This window comes from Notechis scutatus, chromosome 3 (assembly GCF_049901735.1).
Source record: "Notechis scutatus isolate UNSWTSFEM ecotype Mainland chromosome 3, rNotScu1.2, whole genome shotgun sequence".
NCBI classification, from domain to species: domain Eukaryota; kingdom Metazoa; phylum Chordata; class Lepidosauria; order Squamata; family Elapidae; genus Notechis; species Notechis scutatus.
In genome coordinates, this window is record NC_142011.1 from 2,043,286 (window position 1) to 2,071,102 (window position 27,817).

Here is a 27,817-nt window from a genome sequence, read left to right on the forward strand (position 1 = left end):
GGTTCCATCAATTGCCCTAATTAAATCATGAGCCTCGGCCCAAGCTTCAAAAGAATCCAAGAGATTTATTAGGAGCAACATGCCGGCATTAACCTAAATGAAGCCAACTCTGGCATACGTAATTCACAGTCATTTGTGACCCTATTTCCTCTCTGTCCCCCCTGGGTATGTCATCAATCAATGAAGCACCTTCACAGGCTGGGTGTCATCAATCACATTTCCAATGAAGGATTTTTGAGGGCAGAAGATCCGGTAGCCTAGCTACAATCTTTGTAAGATAAGCATGGAATGTACTTCTGGTTTTAAACTGCCACACTGCTCCCCTCTCCTTCTTATGGCAACTTGGAAACAGGCATAGGAGTGTTTTACGCGTTGACAGCTATCATGTCTCCCCTAGTTCTTCTTTTCATTAGACTAAACATACCCAATTCCTGTAACCGTTTTTCATATGTATAATCCTGTGTCCATTTCTGGTTATCACAGAATAATAGAATAACAGTGTTAGAAGGGACCTTAGAGGTCTTCTAGTCCAACCCCCTGCTCAAGCAGGAGACCCTATAAGCTTTTCAGACAAAAGGCTGTCCAGGATCTTCTTAAAAGCCTTCAGTGATGGAGCACCCAGAACTTCTGGAGACAAGCAGTTCCACTGATCGATTGAGCCAGCCCAGGATTTTGAAATATGGCCTCGATCTGAAGTCAGTCAATCTAGCTTTCTCTAGACGGGGCGGTCCGTTCTAGGCACCACCAAGTCTGATTTAGCCCAGATTTCCTGTCCCTTCGGGTGAGCATTATTTTGAGAAATGTGTGGTAGCCCTCCCACTTGATACGGAGCTAATGGAGGGCTGATTTTTGATACCTTTCGGTTTCTGCAAGAGATCCTGAACTGTTTGGGATGCATGTCAGCTTCTCATTCAACTCTCTCCGGGGCCACAAAAGGCATCTTTGTCCTTCTAAATGGAACAGTTAAGACCTCAGATAAAAGGTATCTGAGATAAAACTTGTGAATGCTTCCGCCTTTGCATAAGAACGGGGATTAGCTGATCAGACGAAAGCCGTCTCAAAGCTCATTAGCTCCCTTTCCAGATTAAACCCAGAGAAAACACCTAATCTCTTTCCTGTAAAATCACATTAGGTTGAGGTAGTCCTTGACTTACATCCACCAGATTTTGCCCTGCTTCTCTCCCCAGACCCCACCCAGACCAGTAAAACCCAACCCAAAGGGCAAAGAATTGTATCTGTGAAGAGCAAGATGCTCTTTTATAAGTATGTTGCAAACCACTGAGTGTAGTGCAAGCCACTATGTTGGCCAAAGCATCAATACTTCTCCTGAGCATATCTAATAACAGGAATAATAGAATTGGAAGGTACCTTGGAAGTCATAGAGTAGTCGAACCTCCACCCCGCTCCACCCACTCAAGCAGGAGACCCTGAACCATTTCTGACAGGTGGCAGTCCAGTCTCTTCTTGAAAGCCTCCAGTGATGAAACTCCCACAACTTCTGAAGGGAACTTCTGTTCGATTGAATATAGATTAACAGAGTTGGAAGGGACCTTGGAAGTCATCTAGTCCAACCCCCCACCCAAGCAGGGGAACCTACACCATTTCTGACAGATGGCAGTCCAGTCTCTTCTTGAAAGCCTCAAGTGATGAAGCTCCCACAACTTCTGAAGGCAACTTTCATGTTCCATGGGCTGGTTGTTCTCCCTGTCAGGAAATGTCTCCTTATTACCAGGTTGAATCTCTCCTTGATCAGTTTCCATCCATTGTTCCTTGTCTGGCCTTCAAAGGTGCTTTGGAGAATAGCTTGATCCCTTCCTCCTCTCTGGGGCAGCCCCTCAACTATTGGAAGACTGCTCTCCTGTCTCCCCTGGTCCTTCTCTTCACTAGACTAGCCAGGCTTGGTTCCTGCAACCATTCATCATATATTTGAGCCTCCGGTCCCCTATTTAAAGTACTTGGTATGAGACAGAAAACCACAGACATCCATCCACATTGTAAATACCTTTATTGGGCAAGCAAATCATTAATTCTCAGAGAGGACAGTAGATCTCTACAATTTTAGCTATACAGTTGTCCATGGCAGACCAATGAAAGTGGAATCTGAATTGGGCTGAAGCAACTGAGGGAGAAGTTAGGATAGGTTGAGATTCACTTGCTTTGAGAATAGACAGGAAGTTGAGGGAAGCCAGCTCGTTCTTCTGACTTAGTGTCTTCTTCCTTCGGGGTCTTATTTAGGGGTCTTATTGATCACCAGCACCTCCTGGAAAGCAGAAAAGAGGCGGTCAACTCAGAAGCGGTCAAAGAGATCTAAAGTACGGATTCAGGGAGGGCAACGGCTTCTAGCTATGTGGGCAACTGTCATGGGATTAATATGAACTCCAGGACTTCAAGTAGGGAGGAATCCTATTGTCCACATCCATGACTTCATTCTAGAATATTAGATTGACCATGGGGTGAAGAGTGGTCTAGCATGGGCCTTGATCTGAGTCAAATAATACTCTTTCTTTCTTTCTTTCTTTCTTTCTTTCTTTCTTTCTTTCTTTCTTTCTTTCTTTCTTTCTTTCTTTCTTTCTTTCTTTCTTTCTTTCTTTCTTTCTTTCTTTTTCTTCCTTCCTTCCTTCCTCTTCCTTCTTTCTTTCCTTTCACCATCCATCTTCCTTCCTTCCTCCCTTCATCCATCTTCCTTCCTTGTTTCTTTTCACCATCCATCTTCCTTCCTTCCTTTCACCTTCCATCCATCTTCCTTCCTTCCCTCCTTCCTTCTGCCCTCCATCTTCCTTCCTCCATCTTCCTTACTTTCCTTTCACCATCTATCTTCCTTCCTTTCTCCCTCTCTCCATCTTCCTTCCTTCTTTCTTTTCATCATCCATCTTCCTTCCTTCCATCTACCATCCATCTTCCTTCCTCCCTTCCTCCACCTTCCTTCCTTCTTTCCTTTCATCATCCATCTTCCTTCCTTCCTTTCTCCCTCTCTCCATCTTCCTTCCTTCTTTCCTTTCATCATCCATCTTCCTCCTTCCCTCTTTCCTTCTGCCATCCATCTTCCTTCCTTCCTTCTGCTCTCCATCTTCCTTCCCTTTCACCATCCATCTTCCTTCCTTCCTTCCCTCCTTCCTTCCTTTTACCATCCATCTTCCTTTCTTCCTACCCTCTTCCTTCCTGCCATCCATCCATCCATCTTCTTTCCTTCGCCTCCCCTTCCCTCCATCGTCCCTCCCTCCCTTCCTTCCAACATTTAAATCCTGGACTTTGTAAAGCGAAGGTAAGTTTCCTTTTGGATGTGGAGATACAAAACACTGGCATTTCTTCCTTAGAAGTTATCAGCAACTTCTGACTCATTTCTTGAAGACAATGGCCAGCATCTTTGGAGGAATCTTTTCTTTAGGAAATAAACAGTCAGGCTCTTACATCCAGGGTTTTAACCACACCGTTGGCGAAGTTCAGGTTGAAAATATTCGGGAGCGGGATTCCGATGTTCAGGCCAACTAAACAAAGGCAACAAAACCACACAATTAGGTCCTAAATCCTAGGTGTTTGGTTCAAAGCGATGGTGCTGCACTTACTGTATTTTTTATTTTTTGCAAATCATTTAATGTGTGTCATTTGCACAATGACACTGCTGTATAAAGTGCATTAGGTATATGGCCCCTCCCTTCCCTGGCCAAGACCCTGCTCACAACACAAAGTTTGTCACAATGCAATTGTCTACAATAACAGGCCCCTTCGTGGATCACTCCCTTGTGATTGTGATTGCTGGAAGAAACATCAACAACCTCAAATAGGCAGGTGATGCCACTCTAAGGGCAGAAAGTGAAGAGGAACGAAAGAGGCTCTTGGTGCCGACAAAGGAGGAGAGTGAAAAAGTTGGCTTGAAACTCAACATGAAGAAAACTAATTTGAGAGAAAACCCTTAACTCTCTACCTGTGCCTATGCTTCCTAGCCCTGCACCTGGCTTGTACTGCTTCTCATATTTTTATTTATTTTATTTATTTGATTTGCCAATTGTTTACAAGATAATAAGTATAAGTGTATACATAGTTGTGAATACATGAAATGGGTACATATAAGAAAAATAAAAGAAGAATAAGAGAAACAATAGGACGGGGACGGTAGGCACGTTGGTGCGCTTATGCACGCCCCCTACAGACCTCTTAGGAAAGGGGTGAGGTCAATAGTAGACAGTATATGGCAGTATATTAAAGTGCTAGCTTGATAAAAGACACAAACTAAAGGGAAAGTTTGTAAATCTGCATTGTGTAAAACTTAATAGTTGCAAATGAACCCGTTTGGGGGGCTATTTTGGACATAACTATCTGGGACATTACGAGAACACGGAACCAAAAAGGGCAGATGACAAAGAGTTTTTCAGATAAGTGCCAAGCAACAGGATGGCACAGTGAAATGAGGAAGTATCCAGAGGTATTAAGTTTCCAGAGGAACAGAAGAGATGAGAGAAAAAGAGTATATAAGAAGGGGTTTTATCTCAGATCATGGCCACTGGCCATGGCTACTCCTTGCTGGACTTGGCCAGGTCAGTGGACCTTATTGCAATGGGTTGTTTGTAGGTATTACTTTACTGAAATGTTGTTATGTTATGTTCCAAATTGCTCATGAAATAAACCTCTGATCTCAAAGTAGGATTGATTGCCCGTGGTCTGTCTGTGTCCCTCTTTTATTGAATTATTTTTACGACACTAAGATCCTCTCAATTCCTGGCAAATAGATGGGAAAGAAATGGAGGTAGTGACAGATTTTATTTTCCTGGGCTCCAAGGTCACTGCAGATGGGGGGACTGCAGCCAAGTAATTAAAAGAGGCTTGTTCTGGTGAGGAAACCCATGGCAAAGCTAGACAGCATCCTAAAAAGCAGAGACATCCCCCTGCCAACAAATGTGCGTCTGGTCAAGGCTGTGGTTTTCCCAGTTGCAATGTAGGGATGTGAAAGTTGGACCAAGGAAGCAGTTAGGTACCCAGACATCTTTGTTCAAATGTATCCTCCGGACAAATCGGATGCAAAACTAGATAAAGCCACTTCCCCCAACCTTCTCCCTTCTCAATATTAAAATGGTGTTGATGTGTTGAGATATCTCAAGGCTATGACATTACATTAGAGCAATAACGCCCAGAACTGATGCCCAGAGATGTTGATAATTGTTAATAATTTCCTCCCAGGGAGGAAAGCTATGGCAAATCTAGACAGCCTACTCAAAAGCAGAGACATCCCCCCGCCAACAAAAGGGCGTAGAGTCAAGGCTATGGTTTTCCCAGTCGTAATGCATGGCTGTGAAAGTTGGACCCATGAGAAAGGCTGAGCGCCAAAGAATGGAGGCCTTTGAACCCTGGAGAAGACTCCGGCGAGTTCCTTGGACTACAAGGCCACCCAACCGGTTGGTCCTAGAGGAGATCAGCCCTGATCTTTAGAAGGCCAGATCCTGAAGAGGAAACTCAAAGACTTTGGCCACCTCATGAGAAGGAAGGAAGGACTCCCTGGAGAAGAGCCGAATGCTGGGAACGATGGAGGGCAGAAGAAGGAGAAGAAAGGGACAACAGAGAAGGAGGGGGCTGGATGGAGTCATGGAAGCAGTTGGCATGAGCTTAAATGGACTCCGGAGGATGGCAGAGGACAGGAAGACCTGGAGGAACGTTGTCCGTGGGGTTGTGATGGGTTGGACATGAGTTTGCAACTAACAACAACAATAACAACAACAATAACAGAAACCTGGAAGTCCTACCATTAATCAGAGGCAGGTATCCGATCTGAAGGATGTTTGTGATCCAGTTCTTAAGGGCATTTTCCTGCAAAAACAAAAAAACAAAAAGATGTGAGAAAGAATTCTTCCTCTCCTTTGCAAAATGGTTTTGCAATTAGTAGCACATTTGCTGCATTTCAAATTTTCAACTGCTGACCTCCAGCACGATTCCACCTCCCCTAGCTAGGGTGGTGTATTGTATTTTTGTAGCATTTTATTTGCATAGTTTTATCTTTTTAATATTGCAAGCGGCCCAGAGTTACCCTGTGGTAAGATGGACAGCATATACATTTAATACATGGACACATAAAATAAAATATAACATAAAATTATAGAATAGAATACAGAATAGAAAATAGAATAGAATAATAAAATAAGATAAGATAACAAAATAGAAAAAAATAGAATAGAATAGAATGAAAATGAAATAAAATAAAATAGTAAAATAAAATAACAAAATAGAATAGAAGTAAAAGAAAATAAATAGAATAGAATAAAAAATAATAGAACAGAATAAAACATAAAATAAAACAATAAAATAGAATAGAATACAAATAATAGAATAGAAAATAAAATTTAAAAAATTAGACTAGAAAAGATTAAAAATAAGATAATAAAATAAAATAAAACCCCCATAGAGAACCACCCCATCTCTGCAGATCCTGGAAAGTCATAATTAGCTAATGAAACGGTCTGATTTCCTGAAAGGCAGCATTATTTATTCATACAGTAGTCCTTGACTTACGACCATTCAATTAGTGAGTATTCAAAGTCACTGCAGCACTGAAAAAAGCAACTTATTTGTTTTATATTCTGTCTTTATTACTTTATAAATAACTCCAGGCAGCAAACATATCTGACACACCTCCTTCTGCCTATTTTCCCTACAACAACAACCCTGTGAGGTGGATTGGGATGAGAGGAAGGGACTGGCCCAAAGACACCCAGCCTGGCTTTCGTGCCTAAGGGAGGACTAGAACTCCCCACCTCCTGGTTGGCTCAAAGTCGCACCAACTGGCTTTCATGCATAAGAAGGGACTTGAACTCTCTCTCTCTCTAATAAGAGCCTGAAGCATCCACCCAAGCAGGGGTGGGATTCAGCTGGTTCGGGCCGGTTCGAGCGATCCGGATGTTCAATTTACATCTGTTTCTTCGGAGCCCTGGGATGGCCGTATTCGTCCTCCCAGAGGCCTGAGGGAAGCCTCCGGACTCTGGGGAAGATGAAGCATGGCCCTTCTGGAAGTTCCACCCTCACCCTGCAACCTCACAGAGAACCGAGATTTCTGAATCCCACCCCTGCACCCAAGCATTTCTAATTCACCCGATCAATGATATTATATCTAACCGCACCAAACTCGATTGCAGGAAATACGACTTCAGCAATAGAGCGGTCAATGTCTGGAATACTCTACCCGACTCTGTAGTCTCTTCCCCAAACCCCAAAAACTTTAACCTTAGACTGTCTCCTATTGACCTCACCCCTTTCCTAAGAGGTCTGTAGGGGCGTGCATAAGCGCACCAACGTGCCTACCGTCCCTGTCCTATTGTTTCTCTTATTCTTCTTTAGTTTTCTTATATGTACCCATTTCATGTATTCACAACTATGTATACACTTATACTTATTATCTTGTAAACAATTGGCAAATCAAATAAATAAATAAAAATAAATCTTCCACGTGTGTTGCAAATGCATTACAAGAGATAGACTTACATCAAAGGAGCCCACGTCGGCGACACGGAGTGAGACGCTGTGAAAAGAAATATGAAAATGAAGACATTTGCAGAAACGCCTGATATGTCTGAACGAGCCACACAGGTTCATCATGGGGGGTCAGGAGAACCTGGACAGCACCTTTCAGGCCTCTGCTGTCTTCTATATCCAGGTCAGGGATCTCCAAACTTGGCAAATTTAAAACTTGTGGACTCCAGGCCTTCTTTGGAAAACAGGTGGAAACCACCCCCCACTTCTTTGTGGCAGCCACTCAAATATTGGAAGATGCTATCATGTCCTCCCTATGTCAGCTAAAACATACTTCTTTGGTCTTTTTAGTTGTCAGCAGAAAGGGAGTGGGGGAAAGTAGTGCATTCCTCGAATGCTTCAGATAATTGCTAGGCAGTCAAAGCTGTTGGCGTGCAAGATTATTACTGGAGAGCATGACTGAGGACTCTTGGCTATGGATGTGTCCCATTGGAGAATATACATCCAGGGGGTGGGGGGAAGACCAGGGTCAAGGGGGAAATGAATGATGTATCTTAATGTCGGCTGCACCCAGGTAATGCTGACATGGTCACTCCTAATAAATCATTTTTTTTTTAACTCTGAGAGATGTGGCTAGAGAATTATGATTTAATGGGGGTGGATTTGACACCCTAGTCCTTATTTTCCTTGTGGACATACCCAATTCTTCATATGGTTTACCCTCCAGTCCCCTAACTCACTTGTGCATCTTCCCAATTTACTCCAAGGAGGTCTAAGAAGCAAGATCCCCAGGATGGTTATGCTAGAAACAGGGTGCTATCAATTGGAAATTCTCCTATCCAAGCTGAATTCGTTCTAGGTGTTCCACCACTGGAAGGTTTTGAAGAAGAGATTGGACAACCATTTGTCTGAAATGATATAGGGACTCCTGCCTGGACTAGAACAGTGGTCGCCAACCGGTGGGCCACGGCCCACTGGTGGGCCAGGAGAAAATTTTGGTGGGCCGCAGAGAAATCTCACCCCAGAGCACCCCCCCCAAAGCAATTAATCCAGGCTGCACAGAAACACAAGGCTTCGCTTACCCACATGGACCGTGGGAACCCTCCCCGCTCACTCACTCCTTACCCGGCAAACTTGTCTGCTAAGTTGCTATTTTTCCTTCCCCCCCGACCATCATCTGTTCTGCTGTGCCGGGAGATTTAGATTAGCTACGAAGCAGGAAATGGTTGGATTTCTTGCTTTCTAGCTAGTCTTTAGATCTATGGCTCAGCACAGCCGAACCTCCCTTAGGACTGAAGGTTTGCTTGCAAGCAAATTCAGTGCAGACTCACGGCAAGCAAATTTGAGAGACTGAGCTAGCCGATGGCAGATAGATAGATCACTCAATGATAATGTGAGCAACTCAATCTGCTTGCTTTGCCTGATTTTGGATAAAAGATGCTTTTTTTTCAGGGGTGGGTTTCTACCGGTTCGCACCGGTTCTATAGAACCGGTTGTTAACGTCACCAGTAATTCTAAGAACCGGTAAAACCGACCCCTGCTTGGCCTCGCCCCTCTCTGCCGCTCCTATGGGCCAAAAACCATTTTTTATTACTGCGCATGCACGAAAATCCCTTCTGTATTCTCCCCCGCCCACCCCTCCCTTTGCTGCCACGGCCCCCTCCCCTATCCGCCACTCAAAAGTTAAAAACCTGGTTGTTTTTTTTAAAAAAAACGTTTTTTTTTACTGCACACGTGCAACAATCCCTTTCTCATTCTCCCCGCCCTCCCCACCCCGCCTCTACTTATAGTGCATGTGCGCTAATTACAAAAATTTACCTGCACGACGCCATTGATCACACCAGCAGCAGCAGCAGCCGAGCCAGCCAGCCAGCCAGCTGTCCGTCCCTGCCTGCCTTCTGCCACCCTGCTGAGTGAGGCCAAGCCGCAAGCCCCGGTCGCCACCACTGTTAACCGTCCTTGCCTGGACAGCATGCCTTGCCCTGCCTGCCTCCCACCGCCACCGCTAGCCGTCCTCACCCGCCTGGACTCCCTACCCCGCCGGCGGCCTCCGAAGACACGGATCGGTAAGTATGATCTTCCAACCCAGTCGTCTACCTACTGCCGTCAGTCCCGGTCGCCCACCCCCATCTTCCCTTGACCGCGGCCCTCCATTTTTGCTGCCTTGCCTTCCCACCACCGATTGGTAGTGAGGAGGCAAAGCAGCAGCTCCTGCTGGCCCGGTCCCCTACCTCCTCTTGCCGCCACAAGCCCAGTCGAGAGCCGACTCCTGGGCCAGCCATCCTCACCGCAGCAAGCTAGAAGACTGAGGAGGACCCCGGCATAGTTGGCTAGCCAACTTGCCTGTCTCCTTTTTGGTACATTGCTTTTTTATATTTAATGTATTTATTTTTTTACTATCTGTTTTTGTTTTTATTAATCATGAAAACAAAACAGATACTAAAGAAATAAACACATAAATAAAAATTATTTTACTATTCATCTTGATGTTTTTTTTAAGCAAAGAAGAAACATCAAGATGAATAGTAAAATAATTTTTATTTATGTGCTTATTTATTTCTTTAGTATTAATAAAAACAAAAACAGATAGTAAAAAAATAAATAAATACATAAATAAAAAAAGCAACTTACCAAAAGGGAGACAGGAAACTTCTTGTTACATTGATGTTACACCTTATCTGTTTCTGCTTAAATCAATATATAGCAACATCAATGTAACAAGAAGTTGCATGCATACATAAATGAATTTTTTTAAATAAAAGTGTTTTATTTTTTTTAAAACATAAACAAAAACATAAAACATAAACCATCTTCAGTTACATAGTCTGTTGGTTGGTACAAATCACCTGTGCACAATCTCTGCAGTCTTTCCTTTCCAATTTGCATTAATCCTTATATCATGCTAAGCAATTGGCCACTAAGCGAGCACCTGGTCATTAAGTGAGGACCACTTAAATTTGGGTTGCCAGCCACATGGCCACCTGCCTGGGCCTTGCCTGGGCCTCCCCAGGCCTTGGAAACTGGCAAAAAGCACTTGCTAAGCAATTGGCCACTAAGCGAGCACCTGGTCATTAAGTGAGGACCACTTAAATTTGGGTTGCCAGCCACATGGCCACCTGCCTGGGCCTTGCCTGGCCTCCCAGGCCTTGAAACTGGCAAAAGCACTTGCTAAGCAATTGGCCACTAAGCGAGCACTGGTCATTAAGTGAGGACCACTTAAATTTGGGTTGCCAGCCACATGGCCACACCCACCCCAGTCACAGGACCATGTAGCCACACCCACCCCATTCACATGACCACCAAGCCACACCCACAAATTAGGCCATGCCCACAGAACCGGTTGTTAAGAAATTTGAATCCCACCCCTCCTTTTTTTTACAAAAAAAGTTCAATATTTACATACATGGTGTGTTGTGCATTAATTTTGTGAGTTTGCTTGCAAGCAAATTTTATGTGACAGACTGAGCTAGCCGATGGCAGATAGATAGATCTCTGAATGAATCTGTGATTCTGTGAGCAACTCAACCTGCCTGCCTGCTTTGCCTGATTTTGGGTAAAAATTGCTCTTTTTTAAAATAAAAAAATCAATATGTATATAAATATTTACATACAAGCCATGCCCAGCCAGTCACATGACCACCAAGCCACACCCACAAAATAGGCCACACCCACAGAACCGGTTAGTGGTCCCTGGGATCTGAAATTATGAGTTTGGTGGTCCCTGAGGTCCAAAAGGTTGGCGACCCCTGGGCTAGAAGACCTCCAAGGTCCCTTCCAACTTCTGTTGTTCTGAATTGGGATGAAGATCGCATCATCCTTCAAATGAGTAAGGCACATCTGTAAATAAGAGGTCCTGTTAGTCCAAAAGTCACAATTCCATGGGTGATTTGGCGTTTGCTTACCTTTCTAAGGCCAGGGAGATGACCAGCTTGGTTCGTGTAACACTGAAGCTTCCACTCAGGCTGATATTCTGCAATCATAACACCATCTGCATGACTTTGTTTCCTAGTAGTAGCTAACATCATAGAGGGTAAGGCTGATAGTAGCTCTTACTCTGGATGGCTATATTATTAGCTCCAGCTTTTGATTGGAGAAGGAGAAAGGGGCCTCTTTGAGTAATGTGTTTAGTAACAAGGAGCATGTTTGATTAATGTTTCTAGTATCTTTGGAGCAACATTCAAGACAGTGAAATTCTGATAAGACCCAGTTCAGACTTGCTAGAGACAAGGACGCTGAAGTTTAATCAATTGTAAACTCATTACAATGTAAAAGCCATGCCTCCTGAATGTTTAATTTGTCATTGACAAGATCGTGCTAAGAATAAAAACCCAGCTGACTTTTGTGCCTAAGGCAGGACTAGAACTCACTGTCTCTTGGTGACTGGACCAAAGTCACCTAGCTGGGTTTTGTGCCTAAGCTAGGACTAGAACTCACCGTCTCCTGGTGATTGATCCAAATTCACCTACCGGCTTTCATGTCTAAGGCAGGACTAGAACTCACCGTCTCCTTCTTTCTAGCTTGGTGCCTTCACCAGTAGACTAAACTGTCTCTCTTCCTTACGTCTTCCTCGTCCCTACAACTTACCACGGCCACCCCACTAACTCCCCAACCAGTCAGCTACTCAGAGACCAGAAAGCCATCCAAGGAATAGAGAAAACCACATCTTTACTGCTCCAATGAACGGTCTCTCTGGAAGACGGAAGACCTGAGTGAGGCCCGACCTTCTGGCACTCCGTGAAAGCCCCATTGTCCTTGGAGAGATCATGCCAAGGAGCAAGAAGACGGACTTCTGGTGGCAGGTGGCAGGGTTTAGAAGCCGCAAAGACTCAACTGGCTGCAACAGCTACTCTTATCAGGGATAAACAGAACTAAAGCTGGTAGTAATTAGGGACGAGGAAGTTGAGAGATTAGAAACAGGAGACCCCAAGGGACCAGAAGTTGAGCCTTGAAAATTCATCTTCCAAGTCAAGGATCACCCAACTGATCTACCCAGCACGATCCCATATTAAATATTGCAGAAGATTCTAAAGCCCTCCTGAGCGCTGTGTAAATTACGTTAGCCTTCCTATTACAAAGATATGGCAGGTATCAACGGATGGAAACTCATCAAGGAGAGAAGCAACCTGGAATTAAGGAGAAACTTCCTAACAGGGAGGACAATTAACCAGGGGAACTGCTTGCCACTAGAAGTTGCAGGTGCTCCATCACTGGAGGTTTTTAAGAAGAGACTGGAGAGCCATTTGATTGAAATAGTATAGGATCTCCTGCTTGAGCAGGGGGTTGGACTAGCTCTATTCCGATTGAATTAGCGTCAGGAACCTGGTCCTTCTCTTCTTACTCACCGTGTTTACGGTAAAGAGCGGGGTGAGACTAGAGTTTGAATGGGAGAGCACTTGCAGGTCAGCAGCCAGCTGGATCATGGCCTTCCCATTTTGCAAAGACACCTCCGGAAGGCCACGGACTCGAATCTTGACCACCAAGGGCAGGTCTTCTGCCCCAAGCTGAGACAACTGTGGACAATCAGACAAAAGGAATGGTTAAGACCAGGCATGGGATTCAACCGGTGTAACAACCGGTTGGGTGAGCACGCGCTTTGTCCATGCAAGTGCTCCAAACATGGACTTTGCGCATGCACAGAGCATTTGCAGCAATCCCTGTGTGTTAAACAGAGACCAGCTAAGCTTGAAAAACAGGATACAATACAATGCAATGCAATGCAATGCAATGCAATGCAATGCAATGCAATGCAATGCAATACAATAAGTACAATGCAATGCAATGCAATGCAATACAATAAATACAATACAATACAATACAATACAATACAATACAATATAATACAATACAATAATGAATGCAATGCAATGCAATGCAATACAATACAATACAATACAATACAGAGCCTGGGTGGGCAGGTGGGCCCAACAACTGATCGTTCCAGCAAACCAAACCGGTTCGCTCCCAACTAATCCTCGGAGCTACCAGTTCGCCCAAACTGATAGAATCCCACCCCTAGTAAGGACATAGCAGGAGGGGCAGAAAATTTCCCTGGCCATGATCTCAAAGATGGTTTTTATTTTCCCAAAAGGCAACTGGACTTTCTTGGTTTTTATTCCCCCCTTGAACACTTTTTTTCCCCTTTATCTAAGAAGCTTCTTCAGTTCTTGGATGAGAAGAGAAACATTTTCAAAATAAAAACAAAGAAAGTCCAGTTGCCTTTTGGAGAAAGCACTTTTTAGAGACCACCATGACCTGGATGATGGAGAATCTCCATAGACATTATCCTTGGTCATTATTGATTGATTGATTTAAAACCAGTGGTGGTATGCTACCAGTTTGGACCAGTTTAGCCAAACCGGTAGTAAAAAAAAAAGCCCCCAACGATCAACTGAGAGGAGAAAAAAAGAGAAAAGCACAGGATCCGCCCTTCCACTTGCCCTACGCTTTCATCTTCTTTATCTTGTGTGTGTGTGTGTGTGTGTGTGTGTAAGGTGCGTGCGCACATGTGTGCGATCATTAAACCAGGTAGGATCCCACTGCTGTTTAAAACATTTACATAGATGCCCATTTTCTAACCAACTCTGGGCAGCTCCCAACCAAAAGTTAAAAAAGCATAATTGTAAACCAAACCACATGAAAAGCACTACAGGTAGTGCTCAACTTACAACCGTTCACTTAGTGACTGTGTGAAGCTACAACAGCACTACAAAAAGTGACTTTTGACTTTTTTTTCACATATGACCCTTGCAGCATCTCCATGATCACGTGATCAAAATTCAGACACTTGGCAACTGATTTCATATTTATGACGGTCACAGTGTCCCATAGTTATGCGATCCCTTTTTGGGGAACCTTCGGATGAGCGAAGTCAATGGGGAAGCCAGGTTCAATTAAAAACCTTATGACTCAGGGGTGGGATTCTGCCGGTTTGGACCGGTTTGGTTGACCCGGATGTTAAATTGACATTGTTGGTTCGTAGTTGAACCAACCGACCGGCCCCGCCCACCTCATCCCGCCCCTCCCAGGAGTCTCCACGTGGCCCATTTTAGATGCAGATAAGTGCAGGATCTGCACAGAGGCTCTGGAGACCAAAAAAACTAAAAAGTTTTTTTGGAACCGGAAGTTCCAAAAGTTCAGAAACGGGCCCGTTTCCAGCTTCCAGAGGGCCTCCAGAGCCCGGAAGAGGCCATTTTCGCCCTTCCACGGGCCTGAGGGAAGCCTCTGGATTCTGGGAAAGGTGGAAAAACAGCCCTCCCAAAACTTCCAATAGGCCACGCCCACCATGGCCACACCCAGCCAGCAACCAGACAGACAACCGGTTACTGGGATGTTTGAATCCCACCCCTGGTATTACTGACTTAACATGTGCAGTGATTCACTTGACCACTGGGGCAAGAAAAGTCATCAAATAATGCTTAAACTCGTTTAACCACTGTCTCTCTTAGCAACAGAAAATTTGGGCTCACTTGTAGTCGTAAGTCAAGCACTCCAAGTAGAAGCAGCAAAAAACTGGCACCCAGTTAAACTTCTGATGCCAGTCACCTGATCTTATCCCAGAGCTAAGAGAGGCAAAAAGCCAATTATGACTGTGAGATCTCTTGTAGAAAGATTTTACCTCAGGTAGCACAGTCTGAAGAGCCAATGTTGTCATTGGAACAGATCCACGAAGCTAGAAGAAACAACAACGACGCAGGTTAAGTCAGAGAGCACAACTCCTTAAGTGTCTTATTTGCAGTTGACCCAAGTTTTTTCTAGCTGATGTGGTGATTTCTTTGGATTGTACGGGCTTCTGACCACCAACCCAAAAGAGAAATCATTTTCACTCAGGAAAAAAAAAAAATTACACGTCAAGCAAGAAAACAGAGGCATGAAACAGGCATATAGAATCAAGTTCACATGAAGTATTAGTACTGCTTTATAAAGCCTTAGTAAAGCCACACTTGGAATATTGCAACCAATTTTGGTCACCACCTTACAAAAAAAAGGTGTTGAGACTTTGAGAAAAGTTCAGAGAAACTAAGATGATCAAAGGCCCGGAGACTAAAACATATGAAGAATGGCTGCAGGATTTTGGTATGGCTACTCTAGAGAAAAGAAGAATTAGGGCTGACATGATATCAGTATTCCAGTATTTGAGGGGCTGCCACCAAGAGGAGGGGGTCAACTTATTTTCCAAAGCACCTGAAGGCAGGACAAGAAACAATGGGTGGAAACTAATCCTGCAATTAAGGAGAGACTTCCTAACAGTGAGGACAATTAACCAGTGGAACAGCTTGCCTCCAGAAAGAGAGAGAGAGAGAGAGAGAGGAGGGAGGAGGGGGAGGGAGGGAGGAAGGAAGGAAGGAAGGAAGGAAGGAAGGAAGGAAGGAAGGAAGGAAGGAAGGAAGGAAGGAAGGAAGGAAGGAAAGGGGGGAAGGAAGGAAGGAAGGAAGGAAGGAAGGAAGGAAGGAAGGAAGGAAGGAAGGAAGGAAGGAAGGAGAGGGAGGGAGGGAGGGAGGGAAGGAAGGAAGGAAGGAAGGAAGGAAGGAAGGAAGGAAGGAAGGAAGTGCAAGAACCTCGTGGCTATTTTTACCATCAAGCTGCCTCCAAGATAGGCCAGCAGAAGGAAAGAGAGATGGAGTCTTTTAAGGGTCTATCTGGCAAACCGTAACCCCTCCAAATGATCAGATTGGATCCTTCTGTGCTTCTTCCTTGGATACTTGTTCTAAACTAACCTGATTTCCATGTCTTATCTTGAGCCGTCTTCCAATATTTGAGGGGCTGCCCCAAAGAAGAAGGGACTCAACCTATTATCCAAAGAACCTGAAGGCAGGACAAGAAGCAATAGATGGAAACTAACCAAGGAGAGAAGCAACCTGGAATGAAGGAGGAATTTCCTAACAATGAGAACAATTAACCAGTGGAACTGCTTGCCACCAGAAGTTGTAGGTGCTTCATCAGTGGAGGATTTTAAGAAGAGACTGGCCAGCCAGTTGCCTGGAATAGTAAAGCGTCTCCTGAGCAGGGGGCTGGACTAGAAGACCTCCAAGGTTCCTTCCAGCTCTATCCTATTCTAAAAGTTGGAAAAGCTACACAATGTCTTTTGATAGGTAGAACTAGGAATGACCCATCTGGACATTCAGCTGAAGGTACGTTCCCTTCCCTCTGTGATCACCAGTGAGAAAACGAATAATTTAAAAAGGAAGTTATCTAAAGACTAGAGAAAAAAGGCCAAGGATACAACTGAGATGTTTCCAAGGATTTTTCCCTTGGTGAAAGCGAAGGAGCTGACAAAATAGAATAACCCGAAGATCTCTGCCCCACAAATACATTCCCCTTTTTATTACCCTGTAATCCAGAGCTCTCCAAATTTGGTAACTTTTAAGACTTGTGGATTTCAACTCCCAGGATTCCAGCTGGCCGGAGAATTCTGGGAGTTGAAGTCCACAAGTCTTAAAGTGGCCAAGTTTGAGGACCCCTGCTCAATTTGGGGTAGAGTTGACGCAACTTGGTGGAGCTGAGCATTTACTGGCTGGATTCCCTTCCTGATACCTACACGGAGTTCACAGCAGATATGTTCTCTGTGTACCCTGATAGAGCATTGAACTCTCAACCTTCCGAGCTGGAGGTGAGAGTCTTCCCCACCAGCTACCATTCTGCTCATATATCTATGGCCCACAAATAGGGGCCAGAAATGTCTTGAAGATTCGTTTCTTGTCAAGATGGCTCACCGACAGGCCAGTGAGGTCCGCGTCGAACTCTCCCTTCCATACGAGCATCTGGAGCAACGAGGTGAGGAGGTCGCGGGGAAGCATCAGCTGAGAAGTACGGTCCATTGCGGGAGGCAGAGGCAAAGAGGTGTTTTGGGCTCCAGGAAAATCCACAGGTTGGCCATTGCGGTCAGTCATCATCAGCTGGAGAAGGGTGAAAGGTCAAGAGAGAATTTATTGCAGAGGCACAAAAACCGAACATCAGATAAGAGACTGCACAGCCCATAGATGCATAATGGGTGGGGTGGGAGGGAAAGAGCAGAGGTGAGATTCAAAAACCCCCAACAACTGCTTCTCTGCCCGGTTCCTGGGTGGGTGTGGCCGACCGGAACTTCCGAGACGGCCATTTTGCACCTTCCCCAGAGGCCAATGGCTTCCCTGGGCTCAGGAGGCCCCCCAGAAGCTGGAAACAGGCCCGTTTCAGTTCAACTACGGTTCGACGAATCGGGTGTAAATTTAACACCCGGTTCGCCTGAACCAGCCTGAACTGTCTAAATCCCACCAAAAGAGCCCAAAATCCCACCATAAGAGCCCAAAAGAGGCTCAGGAGAAACTCTCCCTAGTTTCTCAGGGTGCGAAGGAGACCGTGAGAGATTTGTAATTTCAGATTTTCAAGTTTCTGTTAATATAATCAACGAGAATTCGTTTACAGGTAGTCCTTGACTTAGAACTGGGTTATTCAAAGTTACGACCTACTGAAAAAAGGGAGTTATGACCCAGTTCCAATGATCACACCATAGTTATGGGACTGCACCTCCAACATCAGCCACACAGCTGCATTTACAGCCGTTTGCAGTGTTTCCTGGTCGTGTGACTGCATTTTTACGACACTTTAGCCCCCGTAACTGGAAGTTACTCCTGGTTTTCAGTAAAACTGCAGCTTAATGACCAATGGATTCACTTAACAACCGTGGCATTCATTTAATGACTGCCACTTGTTTGATGACCACCATATTCACTTTATGACCTCCTAAAAATATTGTAAAATCAGGATAGTCATGTGACCAACTCAAATTATATCTGTCACAATGTACAACCATGATGGGCAGGATCAATTATAGTTGTATGTCAAGGATTACCTGCATCTGGTTGTGTTTCCTGTCTGCTCTACCTGAAAAGCTCCTTCTGTACCTGAGAGGCCAAAGGGGGAAAGGACACAGATCCATTTTTGACATGTTTGTTCCCTCTGGGAATTAGTCTCCATCTCTGAGCTTGGAAGAGGCTGATTATCCTACTTTCAGGTAGTTGTTCTGACCCAGCTCCCCAAACACAACAAACCCTCTGATGTGAACTCAAAAGATTCCCTTATTAGGAGCGCCAACAGCCCTGGCAAAACGTTTCTCTCTAACAAGTCCATCTGTTCAGGAGATGAATAGTTGTCTGCCACATCCATTCATCTCTGCCCCCTGCCTTTGATCCCCAGAGCCAGGGTGGGGCTTTGCTAAGCAGCAGTGGCTCTTCCATCCCAAGGACCGGCCCATAGATTTCCCCTGCTCTCCTCTCCTCTGTTTTCTGTGCATCTGTTTGTCAGGCACTGGACCCAGCTGTTCCTCCTCTTCCTCATCAGCCACCTCCAGACCTGGGGCTGTTGACTCTCCATCTGAGGGCTGACGGACGGCCCAGGCTCCACCTCTGTCTCTCTCTGTGTCTCTGTCTCTCTGCCAGCTCCATTCTCTCTTCTCCCCGGGAGCTCTCAGGTTGCCTAGATGCTGGCCCTGACTCCCACGCCTCCTCCTTCTCTGATTTGGCTGCTGAAGGAGCCAACAGGCCCCAACAATAGATGACAAAACATGGTTGACTGGGGAAGTTAGATTACTTAAATTAATTCCAGGGCTGTTGGATTAATTAGACTGCAACAATGACACCATCAAAGCCAACCTCTTTAACACATTCTTTGGCTCAGTATTTGTAAACAGCAATGGATTATGCCCAGTATTTCCTAGCCGAACCACAGAAAACTACAATGATCTAATACATATCGATTTCACAGAAGACAATGTTGAAAAAGCACTACGCAATCTAAAGCCATCTCTATCTATTGGACCGGATGGAATATGTGTCTACTCCTTAAAAAACTATCCACTGCCATAGCAAAACCTCTAAGCATAATCTTTGAAAAAACTTTCAGGACCAGCTCCTTGCCTAACCTATGGTCACAAGCCACAGTCATCCCTATCTTCAAAAAGGGAGACCCAAGCCTAGATGAAAATTACAGACCAATCAATCTCTTTATGTTGCATCACCTGTAAAGTCATGGAATCAATTATTAATCAAACCATTATCCTCCACTTAGAGACAAACAACCTACTCTCCAATAAACAATTTGGTTTCAGAAAAAAACTATCCTGCAATCTGCAACTCTTACACTGCAAAAACACATGGACTACACAACTCGATCAGGGCAAAGCAATAGACGCAATCTACATAGACTTCTGTAAAGCCTTTGATTCAGTGGTACACAACAAACTACTCCTAAAACTAAAATCTTATGGTATCTCTGGACAACTGCATAACTGGATTGAAGCATTCCTGTCAAACAGACAACAAATGGTCAAAATTGGGAGCATCCTATCAAATTCTGTACCTGTCAACAGTGGTGTCCCCCAAGGGTTCTAGGACCAACTCTCTTCATACTCTACATAAATGACCTCTGTGATCACATTAAGAGCAACTGCGTTCTCTTCATTGATGATGTAAAGCTGTTCAATACCACAGACAATACTGCTACCCTTCAAAAAGACCTTGACTATGTATCAGAATGGTCAAACAAATAGCAACTTCAAATCTCAACAAATAAATGCTCTGTCTTACATATTGGCAAAAATATCAGAAAATAAAATTCAGGCTGAATAGTCAAGACCTTGTTGATGATCCAAACTCTGTCAAGGATCTTGGAGTACTCATCTCTATTGATCTAAGTGCTAGAGCCCACTGTAACTACATAGCCAAAAAGGCATTAAGAGTTGTTAACCTAATCCTACATAGCTTTTTCTCTGGTAATATCACACTACTAACTACAGCATACAAAACATTTGCTAGACCAATACTCAAATACAGCTCATCAGTCTGGAACCCACATTACGTATCTGATATTAGCACAGTTGAGAAAGTCCAGAAATATTTCACAAGAAGAGTTCTCCACTCCTCTACTCGTTGTAGAATACCTTATGCCACCAGACTTGAAATTCTAGACCTAGAAAACCTTGAATTACGCCGTCTTCAGTCAGACTTAAGCATGGTATATAAAATCATACATTGCAATGTCCTACCTGTCAATGAATACTTCAGCTTCAACCATAACAACACAAGAGCACACAATAGATACAAACTCAAGGTTAATCGCACCAAACTTGATTGCAGGAAATCCGACTTCTGCAACAGAGGGGTCAATGTCTGGAATACTCTACCTGGCTCTGTGGTTTCTTCCCCAAACCCCAAAAACTTTAACCTTAGACTGTCTACTATTGACCTCACTCCTTTCCTAAGAGGTCTGTAGGGGGCGTGCATAAGCGCACCAACGTGCCTACCGTCCCTGTCCTATTGTTTCTTTTATTTTTCTTATATGTACCCATTTCATGTATTCATAACTATGTAAATACTTATACCTATTATCTTGTAAGCAATTGACAAATCAAAATAAATAAAATAAAAATAAATAAATAAAATAATTAACCCCAAATGTGGGCTTAATTAGGTGGGTTAAGGCACGCTCAACAATGCAATCTTAAACATGTGCACCAAAAACTAAATCTCGCTAGGTTGAGGAATTTTCATTTCCAGGAAAACTGTCGGAGAAGGAGTGGCAGGAACTGCAGGTGGCATCAAAAGAGACACCAGCCTAGAATCCCTCCCATAATCACAAGCAATCTAAATCCAACCCTCCTTATCTAATTCTGAGCATAAGGCCAACCATTCATTGAGAAGATTCCTGGGCATAGAGGGTTTTGCAAATTAATGAATTCATTTGAATTTATTGGGGGCCCGATCGCCATCGGTCCAGGATCGCAATCGGAGGAAGCCATGAAGGGAAGAAGAAGCTGAGGTGTTTAAGTGGGAAACAGGCCTTACGTTTAGATTCAGAACGATGTGTTGATCTTTGAACAACGGCAAGCCAGCCAGCGTGTAATGCAGATTTCCAAGAATGCCAAACGGGCACACACCTGTCAGGGGTGAAGCAAAAAAAAAGGGACTGAGAGCAGTGGTGGAATTCAATTTTTTTTACTACCGGTTCTGTGGACGTGGCTTATTTGGGTGGGCGTGGCTTGGTGGTCATGTGACTGGATGGGCGTGGCTTGGTGGTCATATGACTGGGTGGGCATGGCTTGGTGGTCATGTGACTGGATGGGCGTGGCCAACTCAATGTCACTCATATCAATGGGTGCCTCACCTGGCCCCTCCCCTCCCAGCCATTCCTTGTCATCCAGCCTCAACTTATCTATAGTTCTGTAAAAATGTTGTTCACCTTTTTTGACTTTAGTATCTGCATGCTATAGATGTACTTTCATGGACCATTGAAAAGAGGAAATGGCTCACATGCTTTACTCAAGAGTGTGATAGGCAACAAGCTTTTAAGGGGCTGCCACAAAGAAAGGGGGACAATGTATTTTCCAAAGTCACAGAAGGCAAACAAGAAGCAATGGATGGAAACTGAACAGAGAGAAGCAACCTAAAACTAAGGAGAAACTTCTTGACAGTGAGAACAAATAACCAGTGGAACTGCCTGTCTCCAGAAATTCTGGGTGCTCAATCACTGGAAGTTTTTGAGAAAAGACTGGACAGCCATTTCTTTGAAATAGTATAGAATTCACCCCAAGGTCCCTTCTAACTATTATTCTGACACCTTTCCCAGGATTTCTACTCAGAGTTTGGCATCCTCAGTTTTCTTGCCTGAGCTGGGGGTTGGACTGGAAGACCTCCAAGGTCCCTTTTCAACTCTTGTTAAACACATGTGTATTTTATGCTCTGGACTGTTGACATTGAATGCATGTAAACCCTGAAAAATATGTGGTAGCGCTGGGCAAAAGAAAAGCAGAAAAATCACTCTAGGTGTAGGGGCAGTGTAAAATATTAACACATGATAAATAATGGAACAATTAAAAATAATAGCACAGAGTTTTATCTCTCTCTCTCTCTTCCTAATTTTTTTTTCTTTCTTTCTCTCCCTTCCTCTTTCTTTCTTTCTTTCTTTCTTTCTTTCTTTCTTTCTTTCTTTCTTTCTTTCTTTCTTTCTTTCTTTCTTTCTTTCTTTCTTTCTTTCTCTTCTCTCTCTCTCTCATACACACACATACACACACACACACACACACACACAGAGAGAGAGAGAGAGAGAGAGAGAGAGAGAGAGAGAGCACTTAACAGGCAAGCATTTTGGAAGCAGCTCCTTTAAATTTCTCCAAGGCTGGAGTGGATTCCCCCACCCACTCTGTCAGACCGCACTCCTTCTCACTCCAGACACTTTAACTCAGAGGTCTCCAAACTTGGCAACTTTAAGACTTGTGGACTTCAACTGCCAGAATTCCCCAGCCAGCATAGTCTTAAAGTTGCCAAGTTTGGGGGCCCCTGCTTTAACTCACACAGGGAAAGCGATATTTGCAGCGTCCATGCCTTTCTTCCTTTCCCCCGGGGAGAAAGAGGACATGGGGAACGGAAAGCTAGGAGACCGATCACAGGTGAGCCACCGGTTCGGCAACCCACGCCAAATAACCGCTACCGGTTCACCCGAGTAGGTGCGAACCGGTTGAATACCACCTCTAACTGAGAGAGTAGAAAACACAACCGCCAAGCTTTTGGGGAGTCTCTTAGAAAGCCAGTGCTGCACATGGATACGGCTAGTCCTCAACTTATGGCCAACCTTTAAGTTTCTAGGTTCTATCATATCTCAAGATTTAAAATGGACACATTGCAGCCCTGGTCAAAAGGGCCCAGCAGAGATTATACTACCTGAGGCTTCTCAGAAAACAACAACTGAATGGAAAACTGCTGGTGACCTTCTACCGCTGCACCATAGAGAGTATCTTAACTTCCTGCACCTCTGTATGGTTTGCCAGTTGCACAGGGGCAGATAGGAAAGCACTCCAGGGGGTGAATGTCATTGCCCAGAGGATCAATTGGTTGCCCTCTCCCCTCTTTGGAAGAGCTTCATAGCTCCCGCTGCCTTAAGAAAGTTCAAAACATCCTCAAAGATCCATCTCATCCTGGGCACCACTTTTTTTCAACTATTACCATCTGGCAGACGGTACAGGATAATAATAATAAAAACAAGGACAAATAGGCTGAAAAACAGCTTCTATCCCAGGGCAGTAACTCTATTGAATTCTACTGCATAGTGCAATATTAATGCAACATCAGCGGGTTTTCCATTCAATGTATAGAATGTGAAGGACGTATGTTTGTGTTTATTTTCATAGTCATTATGTACACTGAAGATGGCATTTAATTTCATTATACGAGGTGCAATGACAATAAAGTAAAGTAAACTAACATCAAAAACATAAGACAACTATGTGGGTTAGGAGGATTGTACCATGTTCAATGTTTTTAATGTTTCGTTTTGTTTTTGTGTTTGTTTGCCTAATAAAAAAAAAAACATCATCAAAAAAGCACCACAAAGAATGTTCTTTCTGCACCAACTCAGGAAGCTCAAACTGCCCAAGGAGCTGCTGATACAGTTTACAGAGGAAGGATGGAGTCTGTCCACTGCACCTCTAGAACTGTGTTGGAAGTTAAAACCCACCCCTCTCCTAGGAAAATGAAATATTTTAGGATATACTAAAAAGACAGGATATTTCCCCTAAAAAGAAAAGTAGAAACTCAGAGAGGCAGAAACTCAGCCTCCCCGCCACCTTTGCTAATGGGCCATTACTCTGGCCTGGGCCAGTCTCTTCTACATAACAAAGATCTCCTCCAGGTAGAGCCATAATAGGAATTGCCCAAAGCCCTTTCATTACATCATCATCCAGCAAAGGCTCAACCAAGCGTGATGCTCAAAAGACAACCTACAGAGTTGCCCCTGCATGGCCCCATGGGAGTCTGACAACCAATCAGAATACAAGCTCAAATTCAAATCCCAACAGAGGGTATAAAACAATTGCACTCTCAGCATCTTGTCACTTTCCCTTCTTTTCCTTCACCCAACATCTTGAAGCTCGTGATCACCCTTTTCACTTGTGAGCTCCAAGCCATGTAGTCCTGTCCACCATTAAACCATCTTTCCAAACAGCCTCCATGTTTCCAGTGTCTTTCTTCCCCACTTGGAACTGAACCCAGAAGGATATTTCTTCCAACAACTGTCTGGAAGGTCACTGTCTGTTCCAAGGTCACTTCCATTGATGTTCTATGATGTTTTATGCTCAAGGGAGCTTTTGTGCAGGCACAGTAAGGCTTTGCAATTACTGGACTGCACATGACAGAGCATGTACTGCTTTGCACACTGAGAAGATCACAAATTTAATGGAGGCATCTAAGCTACTTCCCTTTATGGTCAAACATCAGGTAGGCGGTTCCTGAAAAGTAAAGAAATAAAATAGGAAAAATCCTTACTGTTGACTGTGGCAAGAATAGTGTTGAGAAGGTTCAGGACAACATCGGCAACTGGACACAGCTGTAGCAGTGAAGAAAACAGAGCACAGAATCAAAATCATGTGAAGTATTAGTACCACTTTATAGGTAAAGGCCACACCTGGAATTCTGCATCCAGTTTTGGTCACCACGTTACAAAAATGATGTTGAGACTTTGGAAAAAGTGCAAAGAAGAGCAACTAAGATTATTAAAGGCCTGGAGATCAAAACATATGAAGAACGGTTGCGGGATTTGGGTTGGATGTCTAAAGAAAAAAAAAGAATTAGGGGTGACATGATAACAGGATTCCAGTATTTGAGGGGCTGCCCCAAAGATTAGCGGATCGATTTATTTTCCGGAGGGCAGGACAAGAAGCAACGGATGAGAAACTAATCCAGGAGAGAAGCAACCTGGAATTAAAGAGAAACTTCCCAACAGGGAGGACAATCAATTGGTGGAATTGCTTGCCTTCAGAAGTTGTGGAGGTTTTTAAGAAGGGACTGGACAACCACTTGTCTGAAATGGTGTAGGATCTCCTGCTTGGGAAGGGGGTTGGACTAGAAGGCCTCAAAAGTTTCTTCCAAATCTGTTATTCTGTTATTCAGTGGAGCAGCTTGCCCTCAGATTTTGGGGGTCCATTACTAGAGGATTTTAAGAAGAGAATATCTCAAATTGTATAAGGTCTCCTGCTTGAGCAAGGGGGTGGACTGGAAGACCTCCATGATCCCTTTCAACCTAGTTATTTGTTATTCTTGTGATTCTTTCCATCCGGTCAGGCCCCTGAATCATCTCACCTCCCTCCAGTCAATCGATCTGGTGGTCTACTCTAAGTCCAGCAGATGCTATTCTGATGTGGTCCTTTCTGACCGATGGCCCAGATTGTGAATTTGTGTTCATTGAAGCTACGGTGCTAAAAGGAAGACAGGCAGGGGTGGGATTCAGCCAGTTTGGACTGGTTCGAATGAACCGGATGTTAAATTTACATCTGGTTCACTGAACCATTAGTTGAACCGACAGGCTGGACCCACCCACCTTGCCCCTCCCCTTCCAGGAGTTTCCACCTGGCCCATTTTGGATGCAGGTAAGTGTAGGGTTCCCACAGAGACTCTGGGAGGGTGAAAAACAGGCCTTCCGGAAGTCCGGAAATGGGCCTGTTTACAGCTTCCGGAGGGCCTCCAGAGCCTGGGGGAAGCCATTTTTGCCCTCCCAGAGGCCCGAGGGAAGCCTCCAGACCCTGGGGAAGGAGAAAAATGGCCCTCCCAGAAGTTCCGGAAGTCCGGAAATGGGCCTGTTTACAGCTTCCGGAGGGCCTCCAGAGCCTGGGGAAGCCATTTTGCCCTCCCAGAGGCCTGAGGGAAGCCTCCAGACCATGGGGAAGGATAAAAATGGCCCTCCCAGAAGTTCCGGAAGTCCGGAAATGGGCCTGTTTACAACTTCCGGAGGGCCTCCAGAGCCTGGGGAAGCCATTTTGCCCTCCCAGAGGCCTGAGGGAAGCCTCCAGACCCTGGGGAAGGAGAAAAATGGCCCTCCCAGAAGTTCCCGAAGTCCGGAAATGGGCTTGTTTACAGCTTCTGGAGGGCCTCCAGAGCCTGGGGAAGCCATTTTTGCCCTCCCAGAGGCCTGAGGAAGCCTCCAGACCCTGGGGAAGGAGAAAAATGGCCCTCCCAGAAGTTCCGGAAGTCCGGAAATGGGCCTGTTTACAGCTTCCGGAGGGCCTCCAGAGCCTGGGGGAAGCCATTTTTGCCCTCCCAGAGGCCCGAGGGAAGCCTCCGGACTCCGGGGAAGGTGAAAAACAGCCCCCCTGGAAGTTCCGGTAGGCCACACCCACCCAGCAACCGGGCCGCAAACCGGTTGCTGGGATTTTTGAATCCCACCCGTGAGGACAGGCTATCATTTGGTTGGAAGACTCACCAAGCCAGGAATGAGTTTATTCAAAAGAACACTCAGAACATTGTCCAAAGACAATGGAAGGAGCCTGAAAAAAATGAGTGGAATCGTTAACAATTATTTAAAAAGTTAATTATTATCATTCTTTGCTACATAAAAAAAATTCTGTTGGTCCACAAGAGAAAAATCAAGCTTCATCCTAGGACAACACTGGGACCAATCCCACAGCTTCCTACTACAGAAAGTCCTCGACATACGACCACAATTGAGGCCCAAATTGTTGTTGGTTGTGAAGTGAGTTTTGCCTTCATTTTACGACCTTTCTTGCCACAGATAAATGAATCCCTGCAGTTGTTAAGCTGGTAAGATAGTTGTGAAGGGAATCGGGTTCCCCATTGACTTTGCTCATTAAAAGGTCACAAAAAGGGATCATGTGACCTCGAGACACTGCGACTGTCATAAATAAAGCTAGTCCTGGATTTACGACCACAAAGGAGCCCTAAATTCCTGTTGCTAAATGAAAAGTGCATTAAGTGAATTTCGTTTCATTTTACGACCTTTCTTGTCATGGTTGTTAGGTGAATCACTGCTGTTGATAAATGAGAAACCCGGTCGTTAAGTGAATCTGGCTTCCTCCGTGGACTTTGTTTGCCAGAAGGTCGTAAAAGGGGATCCCCATGATCCCGGGATGCTGAGACTGTCATAACTATGAAACAGCTGCCAAGTGCCTGAATTTTGATCGTGTGACCATAGGGGGTTCTGCAACAGTCGTAGCTGCAGAAAAATGGTCATAAGTCACTTTTTTCAGTGCTTTTTAACTTCCAAGGTCCCTAAATGAACAGTTGTAAATCGAGGACTTCCTGTAACCACTTGGTGCTCTGTGATAAAAATCAACCATTCAGGTTTTCATACAACCGGAGACTCTTGAACTTATGCAGCTTTTGCAAAAGGGAATTCTGTGCTCATGGGCAGAGCACACAGAAGACATGTTTCCTAGGAAGTCTGGGGTTTATATACAGTTTCAAATATACAGTCTCTACCCATTTCCGGGTTCACAATCTATCCAGCTAAGCATCACCCTACTACGCAACACCCTAATATTGCAGCATACCATCTGTTTCCTTGTCCTGTTTACCCATTCCCATTTCCAGTAATCTCCATCATTATCATGACA

General features: G+C 44.5%; 1 protein-coding gene across 1 annotated transcript in view; it reads right to left on the reverse strand.

Moving 5' to 3' along the window:
- Nucleotides 1-1,993: 1,993 nt before the first annotated feature.
- The window catches only part of LOC148131049 (BPI fold-containing family B member 3-like), a 34,987-nt gene continuing 9,163 nt past the window's right edge, over nt 1,994-27,817 (reverse strand). The window contains exons 6-16 of the mRNA XM_087959124.1: nt 26,668-26,731; nt 24,738-24,798; nt 21,267-21,358; nt 17,160-17,342; nt 15,065-15,118; nt 12,792-12,959; nt 11,352-11,419; nt 7,462-7,498; nt 5,733-5,796; nt 3,409-3,485; nt 1,994-2,260 (exon numbers count right to left, since the gene is read on the reverse strand). Coding sequence (XP_087815250.1) covers nt 2,228-2,260; nt 3,409-3,485; nt 5,733-5,796; nt 7,462-7,498; nt 11,352-11,419; nt 12,792-12,959; nt 15,065-15,118; nt 17,160-17,342; nt 21,267-21,358; nt 24,738-24,798; nt 26,668-26,731 — 901 coding nt within the window. The 3' untranslated portion in view covers nt 1,994-2,227. The remainder of the gene's footprint in view (nt 2,261-3,408; nt 3,486-5,732; nt 5,797-7,461; nt 7,499-11,351; nt 11,420-12,791; nt 12,960-15,064; nt 15,119-17,159; nt 17,343-21,266; nt 21,359-24,737; nt 24,799-26,667; nt 26,732-27,817) is intronic.